A 26,789-nucleotide genomic window follows, 5' to 3' on the forward strand; every position below is an offset into this window, starting at 1 on the left:
AGAGAAGCTATAGCTAGCAACAACTACCTGCTCCACTAGGGATTGAAATGCCTTCTGAGGGATACCAGGCAAACCCCTGGCAAGGTTTTACAACCACAAAGCCTCTACCAAGTCCAGAGGGATGCTCATCCCTAGGTGGTGGAACTGTCCTTTGGGAGAGAAACAAGGCAGAAAGGGAGGAAGGGAGGCTGACTGTCAGAGCAGGCAGCAGTTCCCACAGACCCAGCTGTATGTTTGCTGTATTCCAAAAGGGAAAGCTTTGGCCAGCAGCTGGCTGAGGAACATCAGCAAGGGCAAAGCCAAAATTGAAGATATTATAAAGCAAGGGATAAGGCAGCACAACAAGAATAAGCCATTGCTCTCAGGAAAGAGAGAAAACTTATGGTGAAGTAACTTTCTCATGCTCAGTGCACAGATGCACGTGCTCCTCCAGATCTTCTACGAGCTCTTGAATATCTTGGAAAGACAGTGCTACATCATATTTATGTATTTATTTAAGGCTGAACTAAAGTTAGGCAGCAATCTTCTCATTAACCTGTTTTTCCTCTTCTTTTCTGGAGCACTTTCGCATTAAATGCACTTTCCAGAAACATGTAACATGATTATTTTCTCTGAGTATTATTTTTGTATTTATGCGCTTTTGAAACCAAGTTCTCTTGACACCCTGTTGCCAGCTATTGGGAAATCCAGCCTATGTGGCACCACACAAATCTCTGTAATGCAAGGCAATACTATAAAAAGATTGAATTCTTGATGCTCTCATTCTTCTGAACAGACCTTGAGACTGCAGAAACTCAAATGGCAAATAAAGGGATGCAAAGGGCTACTGTGTGGGGTATAAAGTTGTGTTACCAGTGTACTGGTACAGGCTTATGAACAACAGTTTTTGTATGCATGTTAAAATGTTGATGTTCTGCAGATAGTTATCACTCCAGGCACTAGTTACACCCTTAGTTATTGCAGTATCCAGAAGAGATTCTTAAACTCAGACCCCTTTCCAGAAGATATCTTAATTTGTTGTATCATGCCTTTAAAAAAAAAAAAGAATGAGTCCAAGTCTATCTCTTCCTTTCAGTGAACAAAAGATGTTTATATCTGTAATTTCACCATATTGCTGGTGATGAACGGAACTCAAATTTAAGAGGATTTAAATCCCAGAGTTTGCAAATATGAGTATTTACTTTGGTCTCATCCATTCGTCGTAGTTGTGCCACAAACCTGTGATGGCATATTTATATCTTTCATCTTTGTCATTCCCCCAAGCTGCAGCTTACCCCTCAGGTAGAGACAACTGGCTGTTTAAAGGAAATCTGCACTACCTCTTACATGTCCTGCTCTTGGTGATAACCTTATCTGATGATCCACTGGAGGCAGACCAGATCAGAAGCTGTGGCAACCCAGGGCTTATGATTTCATCAGTGGAGGCCAGACATTAACAGGTGCTGGTTAGCATGCTGGCCCTGGCCTAAGAGGCTATTTTTTTTCTTTGTGGTCTTCAAAATATCTGTTTGGTCTGTACAAAATACAGGATCATTTCGGAAGGAATAAATGCCAAGATTCTGTTCCGTATCAGGTCAATCGCCAAACGCTATGCAGGCTGGAGAGAAATAAAATACAGCAATTAGTGTTTCAGAGCCTCAGAGATCTATGGACATGGAAGGAACATATAAAAGAGAGTCACATGTGAGTGAATGATCATCAGCAGGGAAGAAGAGAGGCTGAGACAGTGTGTTAGATAATGTACCCAAATATATTTGATTATTGCCACATGTGGTGCCCCACAGTAGCACAACTGGGCCCTAAGTGGTGCTTCAGAAAGCTGTGGGATTTCAGTAGGTCCTGTGTTGTCCTGACCAGCCATGTGAGGATTCTCCAGATATCCAAGTGCAAGGATTAATCTATCTGCTGTTTTTCCAGACAAACTTTATTTTTAAAGTTTTTCACATACTCTCACCCCAAGCTAGGTTTGTTTGGTGGTAGATACTTTCTCCCACTGGCAAAGCACAATTATTCTCAATGGATGAGGCCCATGGTACATTTCAAATCATTCTTCAGTAGTTGAGTAATAGGTTACTTGCTGGGGACATCCCAGGCTCATTTGACTTCTGCAGCACTTTAGCATTAGCAGCTGTTCCAAGACATGCACTCGTAGTTTACTCCCACTCCCAGACGGGTAGAGTTCCCCAGGGATGTTGGGAGGCTGGGCCAGGTTCACATCCTCCTCCTAATGGGCCTTCCCCCACCCTCTATATCCTGCCCCCCCAATAATATCTTCTTCTCTGTGTCCAAACAGGAGATTCAATAGTAATACTGGACCACAAATGGAGAAGCAAGTGAATCCTTCTCTTGAAGCCAAACGATCTCTCCATGAATGCTGAAGCCATGAAGTAGAGGAAAATAAATGCAGCTGTGATAAATCCTTTCTCCAATGCATTGCAGCTTCTGGTGAAGCCATTATGACATCAGACATATGGAAAACTGGTGGAAAAAATGAAATGTTTGCCTCTTACATGATAACTCTGAAACTGCTATGAATAAGAAAATTGTGTTCATCTGTTTACACAGATTTCTCATCTCTTGCACAATGTACGTGAGGATGTGTCCATGGTTAAAACTCGTCACTGGTAAATGCACTCCCTCATGAGCTTGGCACCACTCTGTGAAAGACCTGTGAAAGCAAGCCAACTCTTGTTTGGATTGCCCTTCATCAAGTCTGGAAAAAATTAAGAGGAGAGATAATTTTAACAGTGCTGTGACTTCCAAGCTAGCTAGATAACAAATTGGGCTAACAAGGACTGTAATTAGAAATGTCTGCTCAGAAAGTTCACCATGAAGCCAAGTTCTTCTAATAAGAAACTTTCTGTAATATTAATATGCTTAATATCTCCCCTTCATTTTAACAGGAAATCTGAGGGCAACACTTTCTTCATTTTTCTTGGTTTCAGTTAATCTCACAGCAAAAGTAACCTAATTATACTGACTGTATGATTGCTTTGACAGAAAGCATGTTAATTTAAAGCACTGTTTAACATAAAGCTGCCTGCCATATAATTACACTCCATTCACATGTTTACTAATCTTCCTCAATATAGTTGATTTCTGTTATTAGCCTCAACATCTTGTTAACATCTAAAACACTGGAGATCTGCTTTGCAAACTCCAATAAACAGGCAAGCCTGAAAGTACATAAGTGTTCCATAATGGTCAATGCGAAAAAGAAAAATCTTTGTTATTATTCCTGCATTTAAAGAGGATTTGAAACTAGTTGCAGTACTTAAATGTCTAACTCCATACTCATTGCCAAAACCCTCGCTTAGAGCTACTGTGCATGCAGTTCACCGGGGTGTTATTTTCACCTTTCGAATGCTGCTGGAGCTTAGTAAAAATGAAACACATTGTAAGCTGCCTGTGAGCAATAAAAGATAATGTGTATACATAAGATTGTTCTTCTCATATGCTAAGCACCTGATAAAAATTCTAATCTGGGAAGTTAACATACTAGGCCTAGACTGTAAACTAAGTTAACTCAGTGAAAGACGTGCATGCATTCAGTGCTTCCCAGCTTATCTAGATAACTCGCTCTAGCTAAGTTTGCAAGGGGAATGTAAACTGTTACATGTCCCCACACACAAACACACCCCTCCCTCCTTTTCTGTTGAAGCTAAAGGAGAAACGAAAGAATTCAGCTGGAAGACGCTGGTGAGAGGAAAGAGAGAGAGAAGAAAAAACACGAAGGGAATTAGGGAAGAAGAGAAAGTGCAGGTTTTTTGTGCATTTTTATCTCTTTCTCTCTTTTTTCTTTTTTTTTAATTCTTTTATTTTGTACTTATAGTCCAGTACAAACAGTTTAAATGTCAGAAACTCAAAACAAAGTCTGGTCCCCAGAACAGAGAGATAGGTCTTTCCACTTCCAACCAGAGGAGTTGAATGGCAGATTTCACCCTAAGCTCTTGCTCACACCAGAATACCTTTGGGATCTGATGTGGTGACTGTGCTGCTGGACTACAGGGCATTTAAGGAGGATTTGAAACTAGGGCTTTGAGGAGAATCACAGGAGATGTCGTTTCTTTCTTCGAAAGGGCTCAGAAGAGGCACTGTTCTCTGCTACATCCTGTATGGAGAGAAAGTGGATTCCAGTCATGCACTTTGGGAAAGCAATCAGGAACGCCTGTCCTTAGAACACAACTGCTGGGATCTTGGGCTTGTTTTGCTCCTTCCTCTGATGCCCTTGAAGCCCTGAAAGGAGGAAAGCATGTGTCATTGCTCACAAATCAACGTTTTCCCTGTGATTTCCAAAAGGCTTTACCTAAGTGTTCTGAGGGAGGATCTGCCCTTTACGACATTTGTACCAGATTTCTCTTTCCAGTCCATTACCCTCTATCATTTTATTTTGAGTAAGTATGCAAAAGTCAGTCAGAACTGTTTATTTATAGCCGTAGATTTTCACGGCTGTATAAATTAGATGTTATTACTGAATGAGGTGCCCGCCCACTCACCCAGCGCAGCTGTACAGCAATCCTTTCATGCTGCTCCACGGTGCAGTCTCAATGGGGAGGGAAAGGATGTCCTCCCATTCAGACGGAGGGACCGCTGCTTAAACCCTTGGGCGAAAAAACAGCAGTTATTTTTTTCAACGGGGCACTCTGCAGTATGACAACCACAATTAACTAATACTATTTAGACCTGCCACTTGCAACTGGCAGAGAGAAAACGAAGGAACAAATTCACCAGAGGAAAAAACCCACCTAAACTAGAACCTACCCCTGGACTTTTGTTTTATAAGATTAAGTGGTTTTACTTCGGAGTGAGTGAGGGGGATGGGAATAGTAAGGGGAGGTAAAAGCAAAACTGGTTGTTAGTTGAGACAGAAAATAGGGACTCATCCCATACACACACACACACAGATGTTTCCAGCAGAAACAGCTGGACGGCAATATCCACCACCATTAGGAGCTTTCATCTTAACTCACACCTTTGTAACAGTTTACTCCCACAAAAAGCATAGGCAAGTGCTACTTTATTCCATCTCGTTTCCCACACAAATTTCTTGGTTTGGGTGCCTGCCAGAACTTCAGGGTCACAATCTGACCTCAATAACATAATTTAGGATTGTTCCAAGCCTTCAGTGGAACTACTGAGGATTTACTTTGATGGATAAGTAGCCAGGATCTGGCATGCAGAAAATACACATTTACATTCTACCAAAGTGTCTAAAATAGTTGCCCAGGGACACTGAAATTCAATTTGAGACCTTGTATTCACTTGGCAGAGCACATAATTAAATATTTTGTGCCACAAAATTAACCAGAGTCTCGGGGGTCTGGGTAAGAGAAGGCTTAGAATCAACCATGAGAGCCAAACTAAGACCTGCTTCCCAGGCAAGTTATTCAGTAAATACTGGAAAAAATAATACATTCATGTACGGGTTCATAATATTTCTTGTTAGTATTTAATCTTACTGATTATCTGTAATAACCTTTTACCTCAGAGGAAGAGGTTATTGGCTGGGTGGATTCATATGAATAACACCAATGTCAAGATGTGCTCTTGAACTAAAGCTCCTTCTTACAGCAAAGACCTGTTTGTCCTTGAGTTAACCATTTGGAAAAAAAAATCAGGTAAAAACCAAATACAATTCCAATAGGCCAGGGTTTGTAACAAGTGGTCCAAAGCTCCAAAGCAGATTTTTTGCCTTTTTTTAAGTCTCCAGAGGCCCTAACCTGCAAGGAGTTTAATGTTTCTGAAAAGCAAATCAAATACCTAAGGTGTTTGATGTCAATACACTTCAGTTTAACTTCCAAACACTGGTGTCGCTTTTAAAAGCAAGAGCTTGAGTTAAACCTCTAGGATATGGCCCAATAATAGTTCTGAGTTATAAAATTTAATCCTTGGTGTTTCAACTGTCACCTTCTATCAACTGTTCTCAAATCATTTAAGCAAACCTTCAAGTTCCTTTAGGCTTGAGAGGGTAATTTCCCTCGCTACCTGGAGAACAGCACATAGAAGAGAGAATAATGCTTTATTCTACACCCAAGACAAACAGAATTACCTCCTCCAAGTATGTAGAACAATATGATTTCACTGTTGGTATGGACTATGTTCCTTAAGGAGAGGAGATGGAAACCAATGTATACCAACACCAACCTGCTTTTCATTCTGAGACGCTAATTCAAGTTTGTGATATGGAACCACCCAGTGATGATGCCATCACCAGCTGGCAGGTGAAAGACAGATCCATCACTTAGTTTGCTAAAAGATCATGTGTTACAATACACCATCACTTCTGCCTGTGTTTGGAAACTCCAGGTTTTCCTTCTACTGCTCTGGTAGCAGCATCCCCTGGATCTGGCACAGAATGCAGGCACACAATATGTGCACGCGGGCAAAGGCCCATCTGTGGGGAGTGCAGGCCCCCAGTTGACAAACTGTGCTGCAGAGGTGGCTGGCCTCAGGCTTGGAGGTGACAGGGAGCGTTGAGCAGGCAGCACAACATTTTGCCTTGCTGGTGGAACTCTCACCCAGAGGTTTACAAGGGGCTGTTCTTGTTCAGGCCCATGAAGCACCCTTCCCTGCCTTGGCCAGCAGAAGGAACTCCCCATAACATGGGAGCAGTCTCAGTGCTGAGTCAGAACTCACACAGGCTGTGGTTATGTGACAGCCACATGCTCCCATGGCACGTCCACAGCGGGGCTCACTGTGTCCGGGCATCAGTGCCCAAGTGGGAAATAAGGACACATGTATATAAGAAGAGCTCCATGATTAAGCATTTCTTTTCACCAGGCTTTTCTAGATATGGACAGAGAGAAGAACAATTGTGGAAGTGTGCCTCAAAAAGGGAAGAACCACACTTTGAATCATAAGCTCATTAAGGTTGGAAAAGACCTCTAAGATGATTGAATTCAAACATTAACCCAGCACTGCCAAGTCCACCACCAAACCACATCTCCAAGTGCTACATCTACATGTCTTTTGAATGCTTCCAGGGACAGGGATTGCACCACTTCCATGGGCAGCCTGTTCCAGTGCCTGACAATTCTTTAACCCTTTCAGTGAAGAGATGCTTCCTAATATCCAATCTAAACCTCCTCTGGCACCATCTCTTCTCTGTGGTGACTAGTGACAGGACCCGAGGCAATAGCATGAAGTTGTGTCAGGGGAGGTCTAGGTTGTATATTAGAAAAAGATCCTTCACCCAGAGGGTGGCTAGGCACTGGAACAGGCTCCCCAGGGAAGTGGTCACAGTACCAAGACTGAGAGAGTTCAGGAAGTGTTTGAACAACACTCTCAAGCACAGAGTGTGACTCTTGGGGGCTAAGAGCTGGACTTGATGATCCTTGTGGGTCCCTTCCAAAATATTCTGTGACTGTGTGATACTCTGTGAACTCGAGGCTGTTTCCTCTTGTCCTGTCACTTATTACCTTGAAGAAGAGATCGACTCCCACCTGGCTACAACCTCCTTTCAGGCAGTCGTAGAGAGCAATAAGGCCTCCCTTGAGCATCCTTTTTTCCAGGCTAAACAACCCCAGGTCCTTCAGCTCCTCCCTATCAGACTCGTTCCCTAGACCCTTCACCAGCTCCTTTGTCCTCCTCTGGACAGGCTCCAGCACCGCAATGTCTTTGTTGCAGTGAGGGACCCAAAACCGAACACCGGACTCGAGGTGCGGCCCCACCAGTGCCCCTGTTTTCAACACTGAAGTGGGAATACCGCTGCCGCTGAGCTCCCCCCCCATCCCGCCCCCCGAGAACCGAACCAGAACTCCGCCCCTCCGCTCCGCCCGGGGCTCAGAGGCCGTGACCGCTCCCTTCGCTGCCATTCCCGGCGGCAGGAACCGCGGGCGGAGGGAGCGCGGCCCCACAGCGCCGCCTGCCGGGTGCGCGGAGCACGGCGGGCACGGGCGGGCGCGGGAGCTGCCGGCGGCACTCCCGGGGGAACCCTGCCACCCCCGCGCTCCGGGAAGGGCCGACTCCATCCCGGAAACCTGCCGCCTGTCTCCCGCAGCAGGTCGGTGCAGCGCTGTGTGCGGCTGTGGGCGATTTCAACGTTACCGGTGACGTTCCGGGACGCAGCGACCAGCGGTCGCTTCAAGATTATAAACAGTGTTAATTTAGTATTTCGTGACCAGACCCGACTCGTGAATTCCCACAGATGCACTAGCGTTTGCTCCTCAAGCACTGGGGAAGTCTTTTGGCACTGACCTTATTTCACTTGCACGCCTGTGAGTCCAACGCAGCCCCAGCCCAAAAGCAACCCCTGTCCCACGCCCCCGATGCTGTCCCACTGTGGCATCCCGCAACCAACCGACACCATCTTATCAAGTCGAAATCACAGGGAGAGGGAAAATAAACAGAAAGTTGGCAATTTTGATCAACACGTGTAACAATTATGTGCAAGAGGAAAAAAAACAAATGTTAATACAGGACATTATTTTTATCCATAGTTTCAGGTTCGTGGTTGTTTTGCCCTTTTTCTTTTTTTTTTTCCTTTTTTTACCTTCCATTTTTCCCTTTTTTTTTCTTTTTTAAAAACAGATGTTGCTAAGTGTTGTTGAATCACACATACCTTAAAATGGCTCACAACCATTCAAGGAACAACCCCCAGGCTCTAAATCCTTACATCATTAATGCAGCCTCCTTGTTGCTAGCTTGCCAAACAATAGCCATTGTTCCTGTAGGATCTAGCCAAAAATAATATGATGTGTAACTGTCTTCCCACTGTTGTCTTTGCAAAACTACTTATAAGTTCCAGAGATGCCTTTATGGATGGTGTACAGCACAAATAAACCCAAGAACAATTTGAAAAGCTTGTAGGAACATTGGAAGTGGGTGGAGTAGAAATAAGTAAGTGGTAGGGGATAGAAAAGAGAAAAACATTATGAGGAAGAATTTATATTAAGAGATAGTGAAGCATTTAGTCAAGCAGCTGTCTTCATGTTGTTGTATAAGTGAAAAGAAAACAAATATTTGAGTACTCCTGTCACTGAAACTTGCATATTATTTGTGAGCACAGTGGTTGTGCAATTGCACCTTAAATGATGCTTTTATGCAGTTCTGGTTTTAGAAAGAGTCAGTTTGAATGAGGATTTGTGAAGGAACATAAAATGACTATGCTTCCCACTGTGAGAAAACCCTCATCTGAAGAAGAAATATCTAAAAATCATAAGGATCATAGACTCACTAGGTATACATATAGCCTGTAGCTTATGGGCAGTCTGTATTGAATTCAAAACTGCAGAAAAACATAAAGGGAAAAAATGGAGTTATTTCAAACTGCCACCTTAATTATTGAATTTATTTCCGATGTGTAGTTCATAAAATACCAGTGAAGGATCACCTTAGCTTTTCTGCTGTCAATAGTCCAGGCCACAGCAGAGGCGCTTTGGTCAACCAGTGGAACTTCAACCTGTTGTTCTCTGTGTTGTACATTTCCTGATAAAAAGATCATTCATCTTCCATCAGCAATACATTTATTGATAAAGAAAGCCCTGAAAGACAGGACAAATTCACATACATACTGTGCGTAGTGTGAAAATTGCCTTTCCAGTTTTCCATCACATTTCTACTTCTAATCATTGTTCTACTTAGTCATTGTAAGCCTCGGTTCTAGACTCTGACACAAATTCAGAGCTGAACTTTGACCTAAGTCCTGAATCAGTGTGTAGAAAAAACTAAGCAAGCAAAGAGAAGTCACTTCAAATATTTCAGATGAAAGCTAATTAAAAAAAAAAAAATAAAAAGGAATTTCTGGCAAATCCTGAAGCTGATATTTCCACAAAATGCAACCCAATCACAATGTATTTACTAATCACATCATATTTATTGCTAACAAAGTGTTGCAAGTCCTTGCTACAATGAGCCTCTGTTTAGCCATTACTGGCTATTTGATAAATGATCTGCAGTGTTAGAAGGTCACAGAAGAATGTTAGAGAAATACTGGAGGGAGAAAAGAGATAAAAAACAACCCGAACCTGAAGTGTCCTGCAAGACCAGATTGTGGGAGAGACTCAGATATGCTCTCTTTAAATATGACCATCCCTTATAAGGAAGAAAATCATTACCAACGTAAAGCACAGCCTGTAGGCAAAGCCTGTGCCATTCCGATGTATCCTCCAGTATGTGTCCCTAGTGACGTGTCTATATACTCATCATAAAAGTATGTTCCACTGAATGTACAGCTGCAGCGACTTCCTCCTCGGGGGAAACAGCATCTATACGTCTAGAGAAACAAGCACGTGGGTCCAGGTCTGACCCTCTGACCTCCACATGTTGCAAGCTTCTTCCAGAGCCGACGGAAAGGAAACAACTCAGGAAACACATCATTCCATGAGTGCACTGTTGTGGTCAGCTGGAAAAAAAACAACAAGCAAAACAGTCATGACAGAAATTAGGTTGATCTGGTCAGAAAAAATGCCTTTCCTTTTAGCGGTAGTGGTGCCTTTTAGGAGTTTCTGGTTTGTTTTGCTGAATTACTCAGGTTTGGAGTTTCCTGATTATCAGAGTGCTCACAGAGCACTCCTACGCTCTCTGTCTGTGCATGTCAGTGCCGTCTCCCATTCCCCAATGAGAAAGGCATTTTTGACAAATTGATAAGATGGAATTTTCCCATACACTCACTGTCAGGCAATCAGAGCACTGCATGGTATGTTAGAAACGAAAAAATGTGCTCTAACTTGGACTAGCCCTCCAGTTCCTCTCCCTTCTTCGTCTCAGGGTCAGAGGCAGATAGAGAAACATCTCCCAGGCTACAGCACTTTCATTACTGTAGCAAATGCCAGATACAGTCATGTGCCCTGGGTTTGGTCCTTTTGCCCACCTACCTTAACTGATGGGGAGTTTCAGTGAAGCAGGAGAAACAGTAGATGAAGGAATGAAAACATAGGCATTGTATCCAACATCGGCAACAAGCACACAAAACCCACATGATGTATCTTACTTGTGTGTTGCCTCATACGCTTCCAGGAGCAATCAGTAAAGCATGATTTCCCTCATACAGACTGAAAATACCTGAAACCTGGGCTTGTAATGCAAACCACACTTACGCTGGGGTTTGTATGGGAGGGCTTTCCTATGGGAAACGAACAAGGGGCACAGGGGAATTCCTTGCTTGCTAAAATATCATCCCATGAAACACCTAAAATGCCCAAATTGTCGAAGAGGAGATTCAGGTTTGGGCAAGCAGTATGGTCACAGAATGATTTCATGATTAACGGAGGGGTTCCTTTGTTTGACGCCAGCTGCGATGAGCTTTCAGTTCTCCTCGGTGTCAGGAGCAGCCAGGACTTTCCAAGGGCAGGCAGCAGGAGGCAGCAAGCAGCAGGCCACATCTGCCAAAAAGGTGCTGCTATGAGCAGGCAGCGTGGGCCAGCTTAAGGACCTCTCTTCCTGCCATTGTTATCCCTGCAGCCCTGGAATTTCATCCAAATGGATATGACCCCTTGCTAAACAGTCCATGCATACTTCTCTGATTAGGGTATTCCTGTTCAAGGAAAGAAGGGAGTGGCATGGCGAAGGTGGAAGGAGAGCAGCTTTCTCCAATCCTGCCCAAGCAACAGGAGCATCCTGCCATGCACTGGGCTCCTGGATGGGCACATGGCTCTACAGAAAAACAGCTTGCCCATTGTCCGATGGGGAGCAGGTCTGTGCACCTTGGTTGTGCCCCACAAGCAGTCACTGCTAAAGGAAGAGAAAACAACACAAAGGATGTAGTTCTTCACCCACCTTGCATTTACTTGTGAAAGAAATTTGTTGGCCATTTAGGACCCAAGCTTTAGGAAAAGTGTGTTATTACTGCAATTTTTCAAGTCTGAAATGCACTGTACTTTTCTACAGTGCAGTTATCAGTCTGCCCTAATGTCTCGTCGTCCTTGCAAATAGCTTTTATTTCTGCACATATTGTATATTGATTTGGCACAGCATTCCCCTGTGCAAGCACTGGCCTTGGTTTCTCCCTTTACAGGAGGGGGGATTATATTTTTTTAATATTTTCTATCAATAGGATGATTTTTGTAACAGTTCACTGCCACTAAACCTTTGAAGTCTCAGACAATGTTCCAGTTCTGTACCTCAAGAATACGTCTCAGTGGTCTTTGCCTTGCAATTTGTTGCGTATAGGCACCCCAAGGATGACTGTTATTTTTATCTTTTTCTGAGCACCATACTCTTAAAAACTTTGTCTTGTTCTCAAACCTCTCCATCTGTTTTTCCCCTCATTTTTATACCAGCCTATACGCTGCTAAATTCCTTTTCCCTTACTAGACCTCAAAATTTCATATAACACAGAATAATCACCAATTAAGTATTACAATCTGCTTCCAGTTGTCCCACTTTGCTGTTCTACATTCTATTTCCCCAACCTTTCTACAAGTGAAACTTCACAATTTCTTCCATGACAAGGCTGCTGATGTCCAAGACAGGCCACTCACTGTTCCTACTTCAACTCTTATCACTCAACCTATACGTCTGCCCATAAATGAAAGCGTTTCTATAAGCCAAATTGGACTGCCCTTAAATAGATGAGCACATAAACCAAAAACTACTTTTAAAACACCTGAAACTAAAAGGTCTAGACAGAACACTCCAGACTTATCAAAAGAGGATCTGGGTCTTCTGGCTCCTGGCACAAGAGCCTCATTTCATTCCCTTTGTTTTTACTGAGTTTTGGATCAATGCATGCAAAAAATGTTTCCACTGGGCTTTCACTTTGGACATCCACACAGCTAAGCATTCCCGTACAGTCATGTGCTCTTATTACGGTTCTAATTATAAAGGTCACAGAGCTCTATTTATTGTCTCAGTAAAGCTTTGGCCACAAAGTTCACATGATCATACTGAGCCGAAAACTGAGGCAATCAAGTAATCAAGCTAAGCACATTTGTTGCAATTATAGCCCTTTATTCATTTTATTCACACACACTAACCTTCTTCTCTGCCTTCCCTTCTCCCAAGCCCTGTTGGCACCACACCAGCTTGGAGCAGTGGTGTTGCTTTGTTGTGAGCAGTGACCCTGCATCATGTAGACAGCTGAATTAAGTCCTATCACTGCACTATTCTAAACTGACATTTTGACAGGAGTGACATAGGTGTGCCTTGGCAAAGACGTGGCAGTAAATGATGTTGCAGCAAAGATATACCACTTGAACGGACAAAGCACATTGAGTTAAACCTCAAGCCAGGTTGCTTGCAGCCAGTGGATCCAACTGCTGTAATTGATTGAGGGTTCTTCCTCTGCCAAAACAATAATGAGAGATAAAAAGGGATTTGGACATTGTTCGCCTTTCACTCTCATCCAGAATCTGAAGAAACAAACATCACACATGCACACAATCAGGTATTTTGAAACAAAAGTGCACACAAAAGATTGAAATTGCGGAACAAATTCTGTTCTTAGTATCACTGGCAGTAGTAGTGTAAACTACATCAAAATTTTGGTCCCTGCAATTCAACAGAGCTTTCATCTTCTACTGATCAAAAAGTTTATGTCTGATAACTTACAAGAAGTAATTATTATCTGATACATCTCTCTATGTGGCTGTTTTCTTATTTACCCATCTTATTTCACCCATCTTGGACTGTATGATTGAGTGAGACCATTTTACTTTTATATTCAGCCTGTCTTTTTTTTTGTTTTAGGAAATAGCATGAAGTAGTTGTGCTTGGATCACAGTGATGAATGCTGATGAATAGCTGAAAATGGCTTATTAATCAAATTAATTCAATACCTGGGAATTATTATATGGATAGTATTCCCTGTTTAAGCCTTGCTTGGTTTAGTTTAATTACGACTCTTAGAGATTCAGGTTACTAATAAGCCTGCTTTGCCACTGCACTCTGCTCTTCACTGCCTTTAAATGCCATGTTGAAAAACTGTGACACTAAGAGTACTTCAACTGGAGTTGTTTCTGTTTTTATTCTGCCCAGCGACCCATTAAGCCCTAAGCTTTTCTCAGAAGCAAAATGAAGCCTAGAACCTCTTTTTCTGCCTTTTGTGCTCTGTTTATGAAAAATCAGATTTTGTGTCAATGAAGTGACAAAAGAGCAGTAGAGCCTAAACCAAGATGCAACCCCAATTCACAGTAAGAAAATTAGGGGTTTGCAACATGGTTATTGTACTCCATAAAAACACTCTGGTACACAGCCTGTTCTCAGCTCTTATGCTTGCACTGTCAAGGATGAGTAAGCCCACATTTGACCTGAGTTTAGTGGCAGCCTAAGACTGCACACATGATGAGGAACTCAGGTGACAGAGGTCAGTTGCTAAAGTCCTTGAGCATCTCTGAAAGGGAATCAAACCAGGCGACCCAAAGGTGCTACGCAGAGACCTGGTGTCTTCCTAGAAGCAACAGCCTCTTTCAAGATACCAACTTTTGTTCTTTAACTTCCCCCACTAGTTTATTCCTCAACAGCTTCTCTATATAGAGGAGCCTTAAATAACTCTCCTTGAGCTCTCTTTAGCTTGAGAGAAAAGGTTGCCAGCTATCCTCAAATATGGCAGTGATCCCTCCATCAAAACCTGTTTAAAACACCATTTATTTGTTGGCCCACAGGCCTATTGTTAGTCAAATACTTTGTGCCTGTAGTGGAGTGGTTACCTTCTTTCTCACAAATGCAACCACAGAAAAATCACGTTCAGTTTAATTAAATGGTAAGATTTATCTTTTTCTCAAGAATTAAAGGTGTTTCAAATACTGTGGCAAAACCAGACTTTTCTAGATCTCAGAGCAAATGAAGCCAAGTCCTTGGAGATAACTATTCTTGGAATCCCCAAAACAGAACATTAAGGAAAAAGATGCAGGCAATTTTTCAATCAGAGGTCAGATCTGATAGAGCAAACGGACAATTTTTGTTCTATCTCAAAAAAAATAAGGGTGACAATCTGGTCAGGATTCCTCAAAAAATTTGTGCAAGAACTAAGTTACTTTGGAACCAGAATGGTAATTAGTATCCCTCTTTCAGATATCTGTTTTGCTTTCCCATTTTTAAGCATAGTATTGATTAGCTTTGATTTAATGTACGTTCTCTTGTGACTACCCATAACAATGAAGACATTTCCTGCCTAAATGCAAATAAGAAGCGATAACATTTTAGAGCAGTAGGTATCAAACCATATGGTGGCTTGTGCCTGGAATTAAACAGTTCAGAAATTAAAAGAAAAAATATTGTTCATTCTTAATAAAACCAAGTTTAAATACTCCCTTTATTAATTTATTATTTATTTATTACTTTTTTAGTTCTCTCCCTGACTTTCACACCAATAAAGGCTGTAGCTATAATAAAGTCTGGGAAACTAACGGAGGCAAAAATTGCCTTCAGAACCAAGTTACAGTAGTAAATATCAATGATATTTCAATTGACTTTGAGTAAGAGAAACACCTAGTTTGCCTTTCCCAAGCAATTTTTTGCAGGTCTTTAGGAATACAGAACAGTTCACATTTTGTTAAAACTAGTGTCACTAATGGAAAGAAACAAGAGCTACTCACCAAGGATGATTTCTAACACAATTCATCTGTCCCCACATCAAATTCATATCACAATAAAAACTGAATGGCATAGATCAGTTTTGTCCTGGAGGCCTTTTTGCTAGCTATTTCATTCCCGTGCTCTGATTATGCTTGCAATTAAATCTGGGAAGTGCAAAAAATTACTTAACATTAGACTCGCACAGAACAGAGTTCCTGAGAAAGGCCAGAACAGCAGACACTGCCATTTCAGACTATTGTTTCTCAAGGAACAGGAGCAAGAACACGTCATTGCACAACAACAATTTGTTTAATGAATCCAGACTCTGGTTTAGCCTGTCCTCATGTGAGGCATCCAGACATTGGAAGGCTGTGGAGCACAGAGAACAGGTGACATGGGAGGCAGGATGCTATTGCTGTACCAGCTAGTTAGTGCAAGGGCACTCTACCACCAATAAACAGTGCACCTTTTGCCCCGTCTGGCAATGACCCTAGGTCCTGTTCATCTTCTGTTCAACTGATTTGCTGTTACACACTTAGAAAGCAGAAGAAAGGAACGTTAATGTAAAGCTTTGGTTGGCATTTTGGAAAGGTCTTTACTTGAGTTTGTTCCCCTTCCCTCACCCAGGAATAGCATCTCTAATTCTGTCTCTGCCATTTCTCAATCTCTAATGGCATCTTTCATGTCAGACCCAGAGTAAGAAAGGAGTATAAGACAGAGAGATTTGGAAGTTCCTACAAAACAAACACTTTTGCTAAATCTGTCTCTGCATTCCCAATTTCTATGAGTACTTGTTGAGACCAACATGGGATCAAAGAGGCATCTAAAAGCCCTATGCTGCTTCACAGCCTTTGGGTCAGATTTTCAATTATCTTCTTTCTTTTTGTGCAAAAAAGTTAAATGAATCTAAAAGAGAATTTTTTTTCTTAGAAATTTTAAGAAGTACTTAAAAAAACCCAGTGGTGCAAGGACAGAAGTTAGAACTCTTTGCAAAAATGCAGCTGTACAAGAGAGAGAGGCAGACAATGAATTTCTACCAAATAATTACTTACTGAAATTTCCTCAGGCGATGTATCTAGATTATCCACTGTCACCACAGGTTCAAAGGATCATGGGCTAACCCAGGTTGGAAGCAACTTAAGGAGATATCCAGTCCAGCCTCCTGATAAAGCAGAGGCAGCTGTGAACATGTGGGTTTTAAAAAACAAAACACCCAATTATTTTTGTTTATATATTAACCACCACTTAGAATTAGAAAGCAGCTTCCTTCTCATCAAGTTATTGAAAACAATTACATAGGAATTTCTTTTTCTTCTTTAAATACAAGAGTATGTATTTTAAGTTGATGGAACATGAAGCTTTTCCATCACGCAGATAACAAGGCAGGGAAAGAAAAACCTTGGTAAATAAATACATCAGCATATACAAGCAAAGATATGTGGGAACAATGGTAATGTGGACATCTGACTTGTGCCAATTAATTCAGGGGAAAACGGGTAAAAAACACTATTGCCTTCAACATAGCTATGGTTTTGCTATATGGAATTACAGTGATGTAAGCCCAGACTAAGTTAGCTCATAATCAAGCTTTTTGATCTAGTCAAAAGTGTTGGGGAGAGGTAGTGTTAACAAGTAATTGTAGTATAACTGAGACAGTATTGTGAACAAGAAGTAGCAGAAGAACTCAGAGGAAAACATTGTTCTTGTTCCACAAACCCCCCATAAACCAAGATTTTTGCTTTCAGGTCTGACTTCATTTGACGCTGTTGTTCATGTACCAAACTTGACTTTAAGCCCAGGACAGCCTAAGAGTTCTCAGGAAACACAGTGGCCCAAAAACAGAGTAATAAAAAGCTAAGGAAGTCTGCATCATGTGCTGAGCTCTGAACCAAATTACTCAAGGAGTGAGCTAATGCACAGTGTGATGAACTAGGAAGCTGCTAATGACGGGCAAGCTCCAAACTGGATTGTTTCTGGGGATTCCCAGGTGCCTATCAGATGAAAAAACAATTGCAGCAAGGAAATACAAGAAAATATTAAAAAAACCCAAACAACTGTGCTTCTGGTCTATTGGATGTGCATCAGTCTCCACAGAGAAGAACATTTGCCTCATCTTGAGTCATTTTTCCAAAGCTTTGTCAAATCAATTGTAAATACACCTCCTAAAGAAACAAAATTGCACTGGCAGTGAGAAAGATGTGGTGACCCAAAGGGTCTTTTCTATCTCTAATTACCATGACCTCAGCTGGATATGCCCAAGAATTTCTAGAGAGGAATGTGTGTTAACACTTCCATGAGGACATGGGCCCCTGGGGAGACAGAATGTGTAATTGCTCCAGCAAAGACACATCATCTAACTAGTCAGGAATGAAAAGTTATTGTATGCTAAGCCAGTATTAGTCCAGTTGGGCAATTTCTTGCTTTTCTTTTTTTCTTTATTGTCATCATCAGTCTCCCAATGTAATCCATTTCAACTAGGTTATCTATCCCAGTTAGCTATGAATCTCCCAGATTTCAAATATTTTTAAAATTCAGATGAATATTTTAATTCATCAGTATTTTATAGATTGAGAGTACTGGAAGAGCATGTACATGGGGACGTAAGTCTCTGGCTCTTGGTATCAGCTTTCTCAGTGCTGAAGACAAATATTTGAAGAGAAAAATTTACATTTTTTTGATTTTTTTTTCTGGTGTTAATAAAGTAAAAAGGTCCTTCTTGGCGCTCCAGTGACGTGACCTTTGTTTGGTCACCAATAGCATTCAAATTGCCTTAAAGGCTATGACGGGGAAAGGCTACATTTAAAAGAAATCAGGGTATGAACTTCTACCTAATCTCTCAGGGAGGTGGTTTTTTTTTTTGTTTTTTTTTTTTTTAATTATCATCATCATCATTACTTTGTTATTGTCTTGAGATTAGCCTTAACAAGAGCTATTTTTGAAACCAAAACATTGGTGAAAAATGCTTGGGTAGTGAGCCAAGGTTTTTCAGGGCACTCTTCCTTAGCTGTGTGTTTAAACATTGTAGAAAACACTTTAAAAATTAATTGGTTTTAACTTTTTTTTTAAAGTAACATACACTGTTAGTTCCAGTACAACACCCCTTGATAAGGCTGAACCACACGTGGAAGGAGATGCACATTTGCAGCTGAAGGCAGGCAGGGCATCCCCAGCTCCAGCACTGGAGCTGCACACCTTTGGCACCCTCAGAGGAAACACAGCCATGCCAGAGGCACCATGTTTCTGTGCCTCAGGACACCCTTTGTCCTCCAGGTGGGCGAAAGGGCTGTGGTCAGAGATCTACCCAATCATGCTCTTTCAGGGTCACTAACTACCTAGCAGGGCCTCTAACTCCAGATCTAGAGCCCAACTAGGACTGCAGTTGGTGGAATAAATTGCTGCTTTCCTCCCTACAGACTGGCTTAGCTCTTCTAAAATGTAGCTAGGCTGTGTTTCTTAAAAATATCAAACTGGGTGGACTGCACAAGATAGATGCATATCAGCAAGGAACTTAAGTGCGTACCCCACCTTTAACTCATTGAAAACAGCATGCATGCACCTGAATATGCATTTACCCATCTTGCTAAAGTAGAAACAGTAAGATTTACAAGGAACTGCTACAAAATAAATCAGGAACTTATCACTCCATTTTCTCAATTGTGAATGCATTGTTAAAGTTTGGAGTGGCAGTTTAATGAATGTAAGATGAAAGAAATATTCTTCTGGGTTATTATGAAAATTCTCATTGATTAGAAAAAATATTACAGTTGACATTTTTTCTGAGATCATTAAGGAAAGAAGAGTTTTTCCTATCAGCAAAATGTGGGGTTTAGAATGTCATTCCTTAGTGTCGAGGAAATAGTGGGCACCTGTTTCCAAAAATGTAACAGTTTTACTTGTGTCCTCAACTAAGATAATTGATTAAGTGCATATTGGATTAAAAATGTTCTTCTAGGAGGATACTGCCAAGCCTACAAATGTTTTAATGCCTACAGTATAACAAAGATCAGTGTTTACAGAGCCATCGTGCTCTCTACTCTTTTATATGGGTCCAAATCATGGGTCATTTACCGCCACCACCTGCGACTCCTAGAACGCTTCCATCAACGCTGCCTCCAAACAATCCCAAACATCCGCTGGTCAGATTATGTGACTAACACGTCTGTTCTAGAACAGGCAGCAGTTACGAGTATTGAGGCCATGTTGCTGAGAACTCAGCTGTGTTGGGCAGGACACGTCTCAAGGATGCAGGACCACCGCCTCCCTAAGATCTTGCTTTATGGTGAACGTGCCACTGGCTGCCGCAAGAGAGGAGCCCTGAAGAGGAGATACAAGGACTCCCTGAAACAACATCTCAGCCTTGGCCATATTGATCTTCATCATTGGTCTACTCTGGCCTCAAATCAGGAGGTCTGGAGACACACCATCTATAACGCTGCTGCTTCTTTTGAGAACGCACGCAGGGTCACTCTCGAGGAAAAAAGACAATGTAGAAAGAATCGTGTCTTGTCAATACCACCTAAGGAGTCTTTCTGCTGTGCCTTTTGCAACCAGACTTGTCTATCTTGCATTGGCCTCTTTAGCCACCAGCGTGCTTGTAGCAAATGTGGGTAGAGTCCTTCCCAAATCTTCGTTCACGAAGCCCAGCCATGATGATGATAACAATTTGAGAGCTGCAAGACTGTTTAGCAATGAAGTCTTAAAAAAGGATTATTTATTTTTTATCTCTCAAAACTGAATTCCTTAAAAAAAACAATAAAAAGGTAGAAACAAAGAGAACTTGGCATCTGCCTAACTGTATGTTGGAAATAAATTACGAATTTGCACTTTGCAAAGTGCAAAGTGTTTTGGTAGTTGGGGTTTTCTGTGTTGCCCTTGTTTGTCGCTGGGCTCCTCTGCACCTGTTTTATACTGTACATATTTGGAATTTTTCTGCATTCTTTATCATTTCAAAGACAGGAACATAAACAGCTCAGCTTTTCCTGAAATGACTGGCTGTGTGTGTGTATGCATCACTGAAACTTCCTAGACTCAAACGCTGTTTTCTCTTGCCAGACACCCCTGTGTGTCTTCCTGAACAGCAGGCACTTTTTTAATAGCAACTTTGAGATACTGAGGGAGAATAGAAGGTCATTTTCTAAGACAGGATGCCAAGAGGACAGGAATTGAATGGTGCTGGCTGGCCACTAGACGCCATGCAAATCAAGAATGCAGTGTGGTCCCCAGGGAAATAATTCATGAGCCTGGAGTATATGATAAACCTGTAACCAAAGCCTTCTTGGGCAAGTGCGATAACAATGTGTCACATTCCAGAAGAGTCAAAAACAAAGGTTGCAAAAGCCCTTGCAAAGCAGCACTCCCTCAGACAACTGTGCTTTCAAGGAAAAGGAAAGAATTGGCAAGTGTTGTCACTTCTGGCTATTTTCTGAAGACAACACAGAACAGTTTAGGGTTAGTGTTAGTCCATCTTCAAATCTCCATGTAAGTGACAGCGGAAAATAGTTCTAAGAATCTTTAACCTTTAAGAGGTTAAAAAATTAAATATGTGTATGCACCCACAACATACTGAAAATAAAACAAATGCCACAATAAGGAGGTGGTAAACAGATATATCCACAGCACATTACAAATAGCTACCTGTTTGTATGTAGTGTTAGCCACCAGCTTGATTAAACCCATCCTTTTAACTGCTGTCTTAAGTTTTTCATTTGTACATTGTACTACTTTCATAAATAAATAGTCACTTCATTGATGCTCATAAACTGGACATAAACAGTTCAAGATATGTACTTCTTCTATTTGCCATTGTTCAGTGACTAGTCTGTGCAAACAGATCATGAAATAACTGCAGTGAGTATCTGTTATTCACAATTAATTATTGATGTTGGCTGACTGGCCAAGTCTCAGTCTGCAAGAAAGGGGTACAAGCAGTGGAAGGCTAAACAAAGCACCCTTGCTAACATGACAGACAAAATTCTGCATGTGTGTATGAAGCATGTGATGCAGCACAAGATTCCACATGTGAAGCTTAACTCATGACATCCTGAGAATCAAGGAAGGAAAGATCAAGCATGCTCCAGAATTCAAAAGGTAAGTAAACTGTACTTTCATGAATCAGATCAAGCTTACTACCTCACTCTGCTTTCCACTTTGAGGTTTGCTGCTCCTCTTTCAGATCTGATGCACCCAAGAGCTCATCTGCTTCTTTGTTCCACATATTCCTGCCAATAGCAGTACAAACAACACAGATCTTTGTGGTGTTGCTTTGTAAAAATTCTTTGATATCGTCAAAGATCTCTTCTCCCTATCAGAGTATCACAGGGCACCTCACAACACACCACTTCAACAGCAGGATAAAGGCCTTTGTGCCAAGATCTAGAGCAACTGATGATTAGCTGAATTGCAACAAACAACTAAGGAGAAGAAAAAAAAAAAGGAGGAAATCTGGAAAAAAAACCCCAAAAGCCCAAAACTGAAGTGCTGGAAAGACTGCCAAGACTACAGCTGAGCTGTATCAAGTCTGTATCGAGGCTATGTCTTTCACAGGGCTGCTGAGTCAGGCTAAGGTAGGCAGTGCATCCTTATTTCTCAAAAGTAGCCAGAATTTATGCATAGGTGAGTACAAAACACATATTCATATCAGAAAACAGCTACAAAGAGAGCCTCTAGAATAGGATCTGCTGTGCAAGGGTGTAACACCATACGACCAGAAAACCAACGAGGTTCAAATACAGCTAGATGTCCTGTACAATAACTTCAATTTCTGGCACTGTTTCTTATAGCATATTTTTGCCTGTATTACTATTTATATAGTGCTCTATTTCTAACTACTGTTACATGACAACCTCTCACAGCTCTCGGAAGCCCAGCTGTTTAGACCACCACATTTTAAAAAATTAATTAAAGGTTTACAAGTTACTAGTCACATTCATCTTGCAAGTACCAAAAATCATCCTCAGACACTCCAACAGCTTCTAATTAAGAATAGAGAAAGTATCAATCAGATCAGAGAAAGTGCTAATAAGCAATTTAAGAAGTGCAATTTGCCTGCATAACTGTCTCCCAAAGAAAAACCAAAGGTTGTCACTAATCTTACTTTCTGTTTTCAGAAGAGCACTTAAGACAATCAGCCCTTTGCTTCACTGGCAATCCACATACTGACAAGGCTTTCCCCTTCTCTGCCCTTATCCTGCTTCTGAGGAAACACAGAGCCATAGAAATAAAGAAAAGTTGTAATGTCACTCGTTCACTTCCATAGACCTTCCCTTCCACCCAAATGATGTCTGTCAGCAGTAGTGTGCCCGCTCTGGATAGACAGAGAAAGCTGTCCATCCGTTGGGCAGTTAAAAGCATTTAATGGTTTGGGAAGTCAGAACATTTTTTTGTTTCCATAACTAGAGAAAATTCAGCCCTTGTGAGTACTGTGTAAGAATCACAGGTCCCCCTTTCTCCATCCCATGCCTACTCCACAACTCCTGAACAGTCATCCGGTTTTCCACCACCAAAGCTCAAATCTCCAGAGGATTGTATCTCTCAGAGTCTGACACACACCAGAGATGAGTATGAATCCTGGCTGAAATATGTAGCCTGAATTTTCCCTATCATTCTGAATTGCTCACATTTACTCTTTCAGTTTAGACTCACCTGCAGGGATTAATACATTTGGGAAAAACAAGATTTGCAAATTAGAACACTGATACAAAGTCTGCAAACAAAAAATAGATCAATTTTCTATGCAAATATAACTTATAGCTTAATGTATATATTCATCACAAATCTATATAGTCCTGGTTCTTATTTTTCACTTCCTCGTACTTAAAGATCTCCTACACAATTATTTCCTATACGATTCTTTCCTTCCTACCCACCCCAGCCACTGCCCTTCCTGGTAATGCGCCAGTTTTGTTATTGTTCAAAGGTGAAAAGCAAGATCTATCCCAGGAACTCACTCTGGCAAAGCTTAACCTAAAATGATTAATTTAGGAAGAGTGAAACAGCCCAGTACAGGGGCCTCCAAGCAGGGCTGGTAGCTCTGATACAGCACAGAAAACCACGTGCATTGCTCCTCTTTCCACTTGATTTACAGTGACAGAGTTGACAGTCCTGCAAGGACAGGAGGCTGATCACAGACAAGGAGGTTAAAAGTTACACTTCAGATTAACTTCCAGGCAAGTAATAAGGAGGCTGCCACGAGGATGCTTTGGGGTTCGAGAACAAAATGGGAGGTGAGACATTCAGTCCCAAACAGAAGCAATGCTTCCCTCCCACATAGCCTCAACACACAGCTAACAATTTTATCCATTTTTATAATTTGAGAAACAATTTGACTAGGCATCTGGGCTACCCAAGGGCAACCTACAGGTTCTGTAAAGCCATCTACAAAATGAAGCCGAATAATGAAGTTCTGACTATTTGTACCAACTGCTCCCCAAGGATTATTGGCACTCTCTAAAAATTTCACTGTTGAAATTTCCCTTTCCAGTTTACAAGATCAATGCCCCGGTGCTTTGTTTTATTAAGTCCTTTTTTTTTAAGAAAATAAGTGGACACTATATGGAAGTGAATTAGCCTTCTCTCAAAACATGTTTTGCACTTAATCTTGTTCAGTGCCAATCAGAAAACATCCCGTGATCTTATTTATGAGGGCTGGATCTATTGTCCAGGTTTAATTAGCTGATTATTACACTTCCCATTTCTGTTATTGCAGATCCTTAATTCTTTTTGTAACATGATGTCCTTTAACAAGTGTTTTCCAGAGAAAGCAAAAGACATTTCTATTTGTCCTAATTGTTCAGGAAATTAAAACATGCCAATATTTTTTTCAGCTAATTAGCTTGAAATACCTTGTTTATTACTCTCAGAACTGACCTGTAACATCTTTCTTGTGCTCTCTCTAAATCACCAACTGCTCATTTGCTCCCTTTCACTGTCCTACATCACTCAGCAACTTTTTCCACAGGACATTTCCTCTCATCAGTTGTTTCATTTGCCCATAAGAAAACATATCCTAATGGACACATAGAGCTTTTTCTCTCCAGATATCGACACAGCATACTGCTGTTGACAGCAGAAGTCACTTCTGCAGGAATAGAAGGTGCTGCTTCATGTAGGAGAGGGGGAGTAGGGGTGTGCAACATGCCACCACTCTGCAAGCAAAGGTAGGTAGGATGCTGAACAACTACTGCTTCATTTTCACTGTATTCTTTAAATATTGTGACTGTAGGGGAAAAAGAAAAAAAGTGAAAAATGTTAGGACTTTGTCATTGCTGCATAAGACAGCAATTAATGTAATCTCTTTTTGTAAGTCATATGGGTCTTTAGAGATCTCTGTCAACACCAATATTAAGTCTTCCACATGCAGACCTTTGACACATCAATTTTAGAGGTCCATTTAACCACTTGTTTACACTTAATCTAGTTTAACCATTCCCATATAACTGTGTATGTGGACCCTCTTACTTCAGAATTAACTACTTTTTCACCTTAACTTGATATTATGGAAAACACCCATTGGAAGCCAGGCCCCACACATCTTACCTTGCAAGCCTCTATGTCTTTTGAAGTGTTTGAGATTGTGCCTGTCCATATGCAATTTGTTTCTGGAGCCATTGCACCTGGCATGTCCTATCCTTCTTCAGATCCTGAACTGTTATCACAAGGATTTAAAACTAAATTGACCCCTTCTTTTGACATTGGATCAATGCCCCCATGAAATGTGCAGCAACAAAGAATTACGGGTGAAATGTAGCAGCTTTTACTGCTGCTTCAGCAAAACATGGAGTGCTTACTTACAAAGGTCATCAGTATGAAACACCTATCCAAAGTTTTTCTATGAAAATAAATCAGAGCATGCTTAAAATAGCAGTAGTTCTCCTGGAGGGCTTATAAATATTATTCGATACAGACAGGGAACACTCTTTTACATGTAGATCAAGATGCCACAGAAAACAGCAATAGGACTTCTTCATAATCTCCTTACCTACCCCTTCAGCCCTTTTCTCATGATACCACTGCCACAGGAAAATGATGAACACTTACAGGAAGAAGATTGTTCTACTGCCAAGGCTGTTCGATACACATCATCTTTCAGATCATACGAATAGCTTGTTCTGGTAGTATTCGCAATATGAACAGTCAAAGGATGAAATCATCAATGTACTTCAAGATATATCCTGGATCTTTGAAAAGATTTGAAATGGCTTGAAAAGTTTTGAAATGGCATGAGTGTTTGGGGTTTTGGGTTTGTTTGGTTTTGTTTGGTTTGGTTTATTTTTCTTCTTTTTAAGTGTCTTTTGGCTTAGGAGAAATGTACCAGAGATTTTAGGATATGCACCTCATCAGAAGTAAATTTCAAACCCTGTTTATTTGGTAACTAAATTTGTGGTAGTGTTCATCTAGGTAAGGAATATTGTTAACTTAAGCTATTATCCTAGAACTGCTGTTTTCCAAAATAACCCCAGGTCTCAGAATAAAAGATGAAACGACACCAGTACATCTTTCCCCCTTTCTCCACTCTAGTTGCAACATAAAATCCTCATGGCAGAAAAGCAAATGAATAACAATATCCTGTAGACACCTTTGCAAAAATCTTGCACATCTTAGCTTGAATTTCCCTCCTGCTCCCTAGCAAATTGCCTTTCTTAGAGTAATAAGGAACAAGATTTTAGTAGTGTACACCCATATGATTCCCATCACTCCTAAAATCCCAGAATCACATTTTCTGTACTGATGTCCTTTTGTCTAGCATAAGTCAGTTATTGCTTTTCTCTTCTATAGCTAAAAGGAGTCATAAATACATACAGTCAAAAAGGTACTGCATGTCCTTAAAGCATCTGGGAAAAGATTCCCATGGGTAGGGAGAAAACAGTAATTTTGCTTCATAACTTTAATTCATAGTTTTCATAGATTTTAAAAAGTTATTTATAGGCTGCATAATTTCTGTCTCAAGCTGCATGAAGGAAAAATTCTCTTTTCCATAGCCTTTTTAAGGAATCCAAACAACAGCAAATCTTGGAGAAGAGGAATATTTGACAGTAGTTATGCATAGCATCATATTTGTAATATCAACCATCCCAGGCAGCTCAAGACAAATAATTTTGGATATCTTGAGGCAACATCTATTGGAACTGGGGAAGAAGGAAAGAATTATGCAAAAGTGGCTGTAATTTCATATCAGAACATAAATTAAAACATTAAAAAGCATCATCTTAAATAACAAATGAGAAATCAGAAAGAAACCTCCAGAAGGAATTAAAAGCTATTTGAAAGAAAATTCTGCTCACTGAAAAAGAGGCATATAGTCAGCACAGGTGCCAGCAAACCTACAGCAGGAATTTGAC

The 26,789-nt window shown here is 41.0% G+C and overlaps 2 protein-coding genes and 1 long non-coding RNA gene across 3 annotated transcripts in view; 1 reads left to right on the forward strand and 2 right to left on the reverse strand.

The window, feature by feature from the left end:
* Positions 1-3,686, forward strand: part of ADTRP (androgen dependent TFPI regulating protein) — a 29,862-nt gene extending 26,176 nt beyond the window's left edge. Inside the window, exon 6 of the mRNA XM_051799278.1 lies at positions 2,294-3,686. Within this exon, the coding sequence (XP_051655238.1) occupies positions 2,294-2,337 (44 nt within the window). The 3' untranslated portion in view covers positions 2,338-3,686. The remainder of the gene's footprint in view (positions 1-2,293) is intronic.
* Positions 3,687-3,827: 141 nt separating this feature from the next.
* Positions 3,828-9,402, reverse strand: LOC127476392 (uncharacterized). The gene is made up of 3 exons (XR_007906576.1): positions 9,332-9,402; positions 4,497-4,601; positions 3,828-4,236 (listed from the first exon to the last, which is right to left on the reverse strand). It is a non-coding gene; the product is annotated as an uncharacterized LOC127476392 (long non-coding RNA).
* LOC127476367 (uncharacterized) lies at positions 5,860-10,076 on the reverse strand. The gene is made up of 2 exons (XM_051799256.1): positions 10,056-10,076; positions 5,860-9,426 (listed from the first exon to the last, which is right to left on the reverse strand). The coding sequence occupies exon 2, from the start codon at positions 7,968-7,970 to the stop codon at positions 7,077-7,079; it is 894 nt and encodes a 297-aa protein (XP_051655216.1). The 5' UTR covers positions 7,971-9,426; positions 10,056-10,076; the 3' UTR covers positions 5,860-7,076.
* Between the last annotated feature and the right edge of the window lie 16,713 nt (positions 10,077-26,789).

Source organism: Manacus candei, unplaced genomic scaffold (genome assembly GCF_025592945.1).
Source record: "Manacus candei isolate 608988 ecotype Guabito, Panama unplaced genomic scaffold, ASM2559294v1 h1tg000049l, whole genome shotgun sequence".
Taxonomy (NCBI): domain Eukaryota; kingdom Metazoa; phylum Chordata; class Aves; order Passeriformes; family Pipridae; genus Manacus; species Manacus candei.

Coding starts and splice junctions, on each gene's coding strand:
- LOC127476367 (XM_051799256.1), bottom strand. CDS start 7,970: ATGGAGTCGGCCCTTCCCGGAGCGCGGGGGTGGCAGGGTTCCCCCGGG.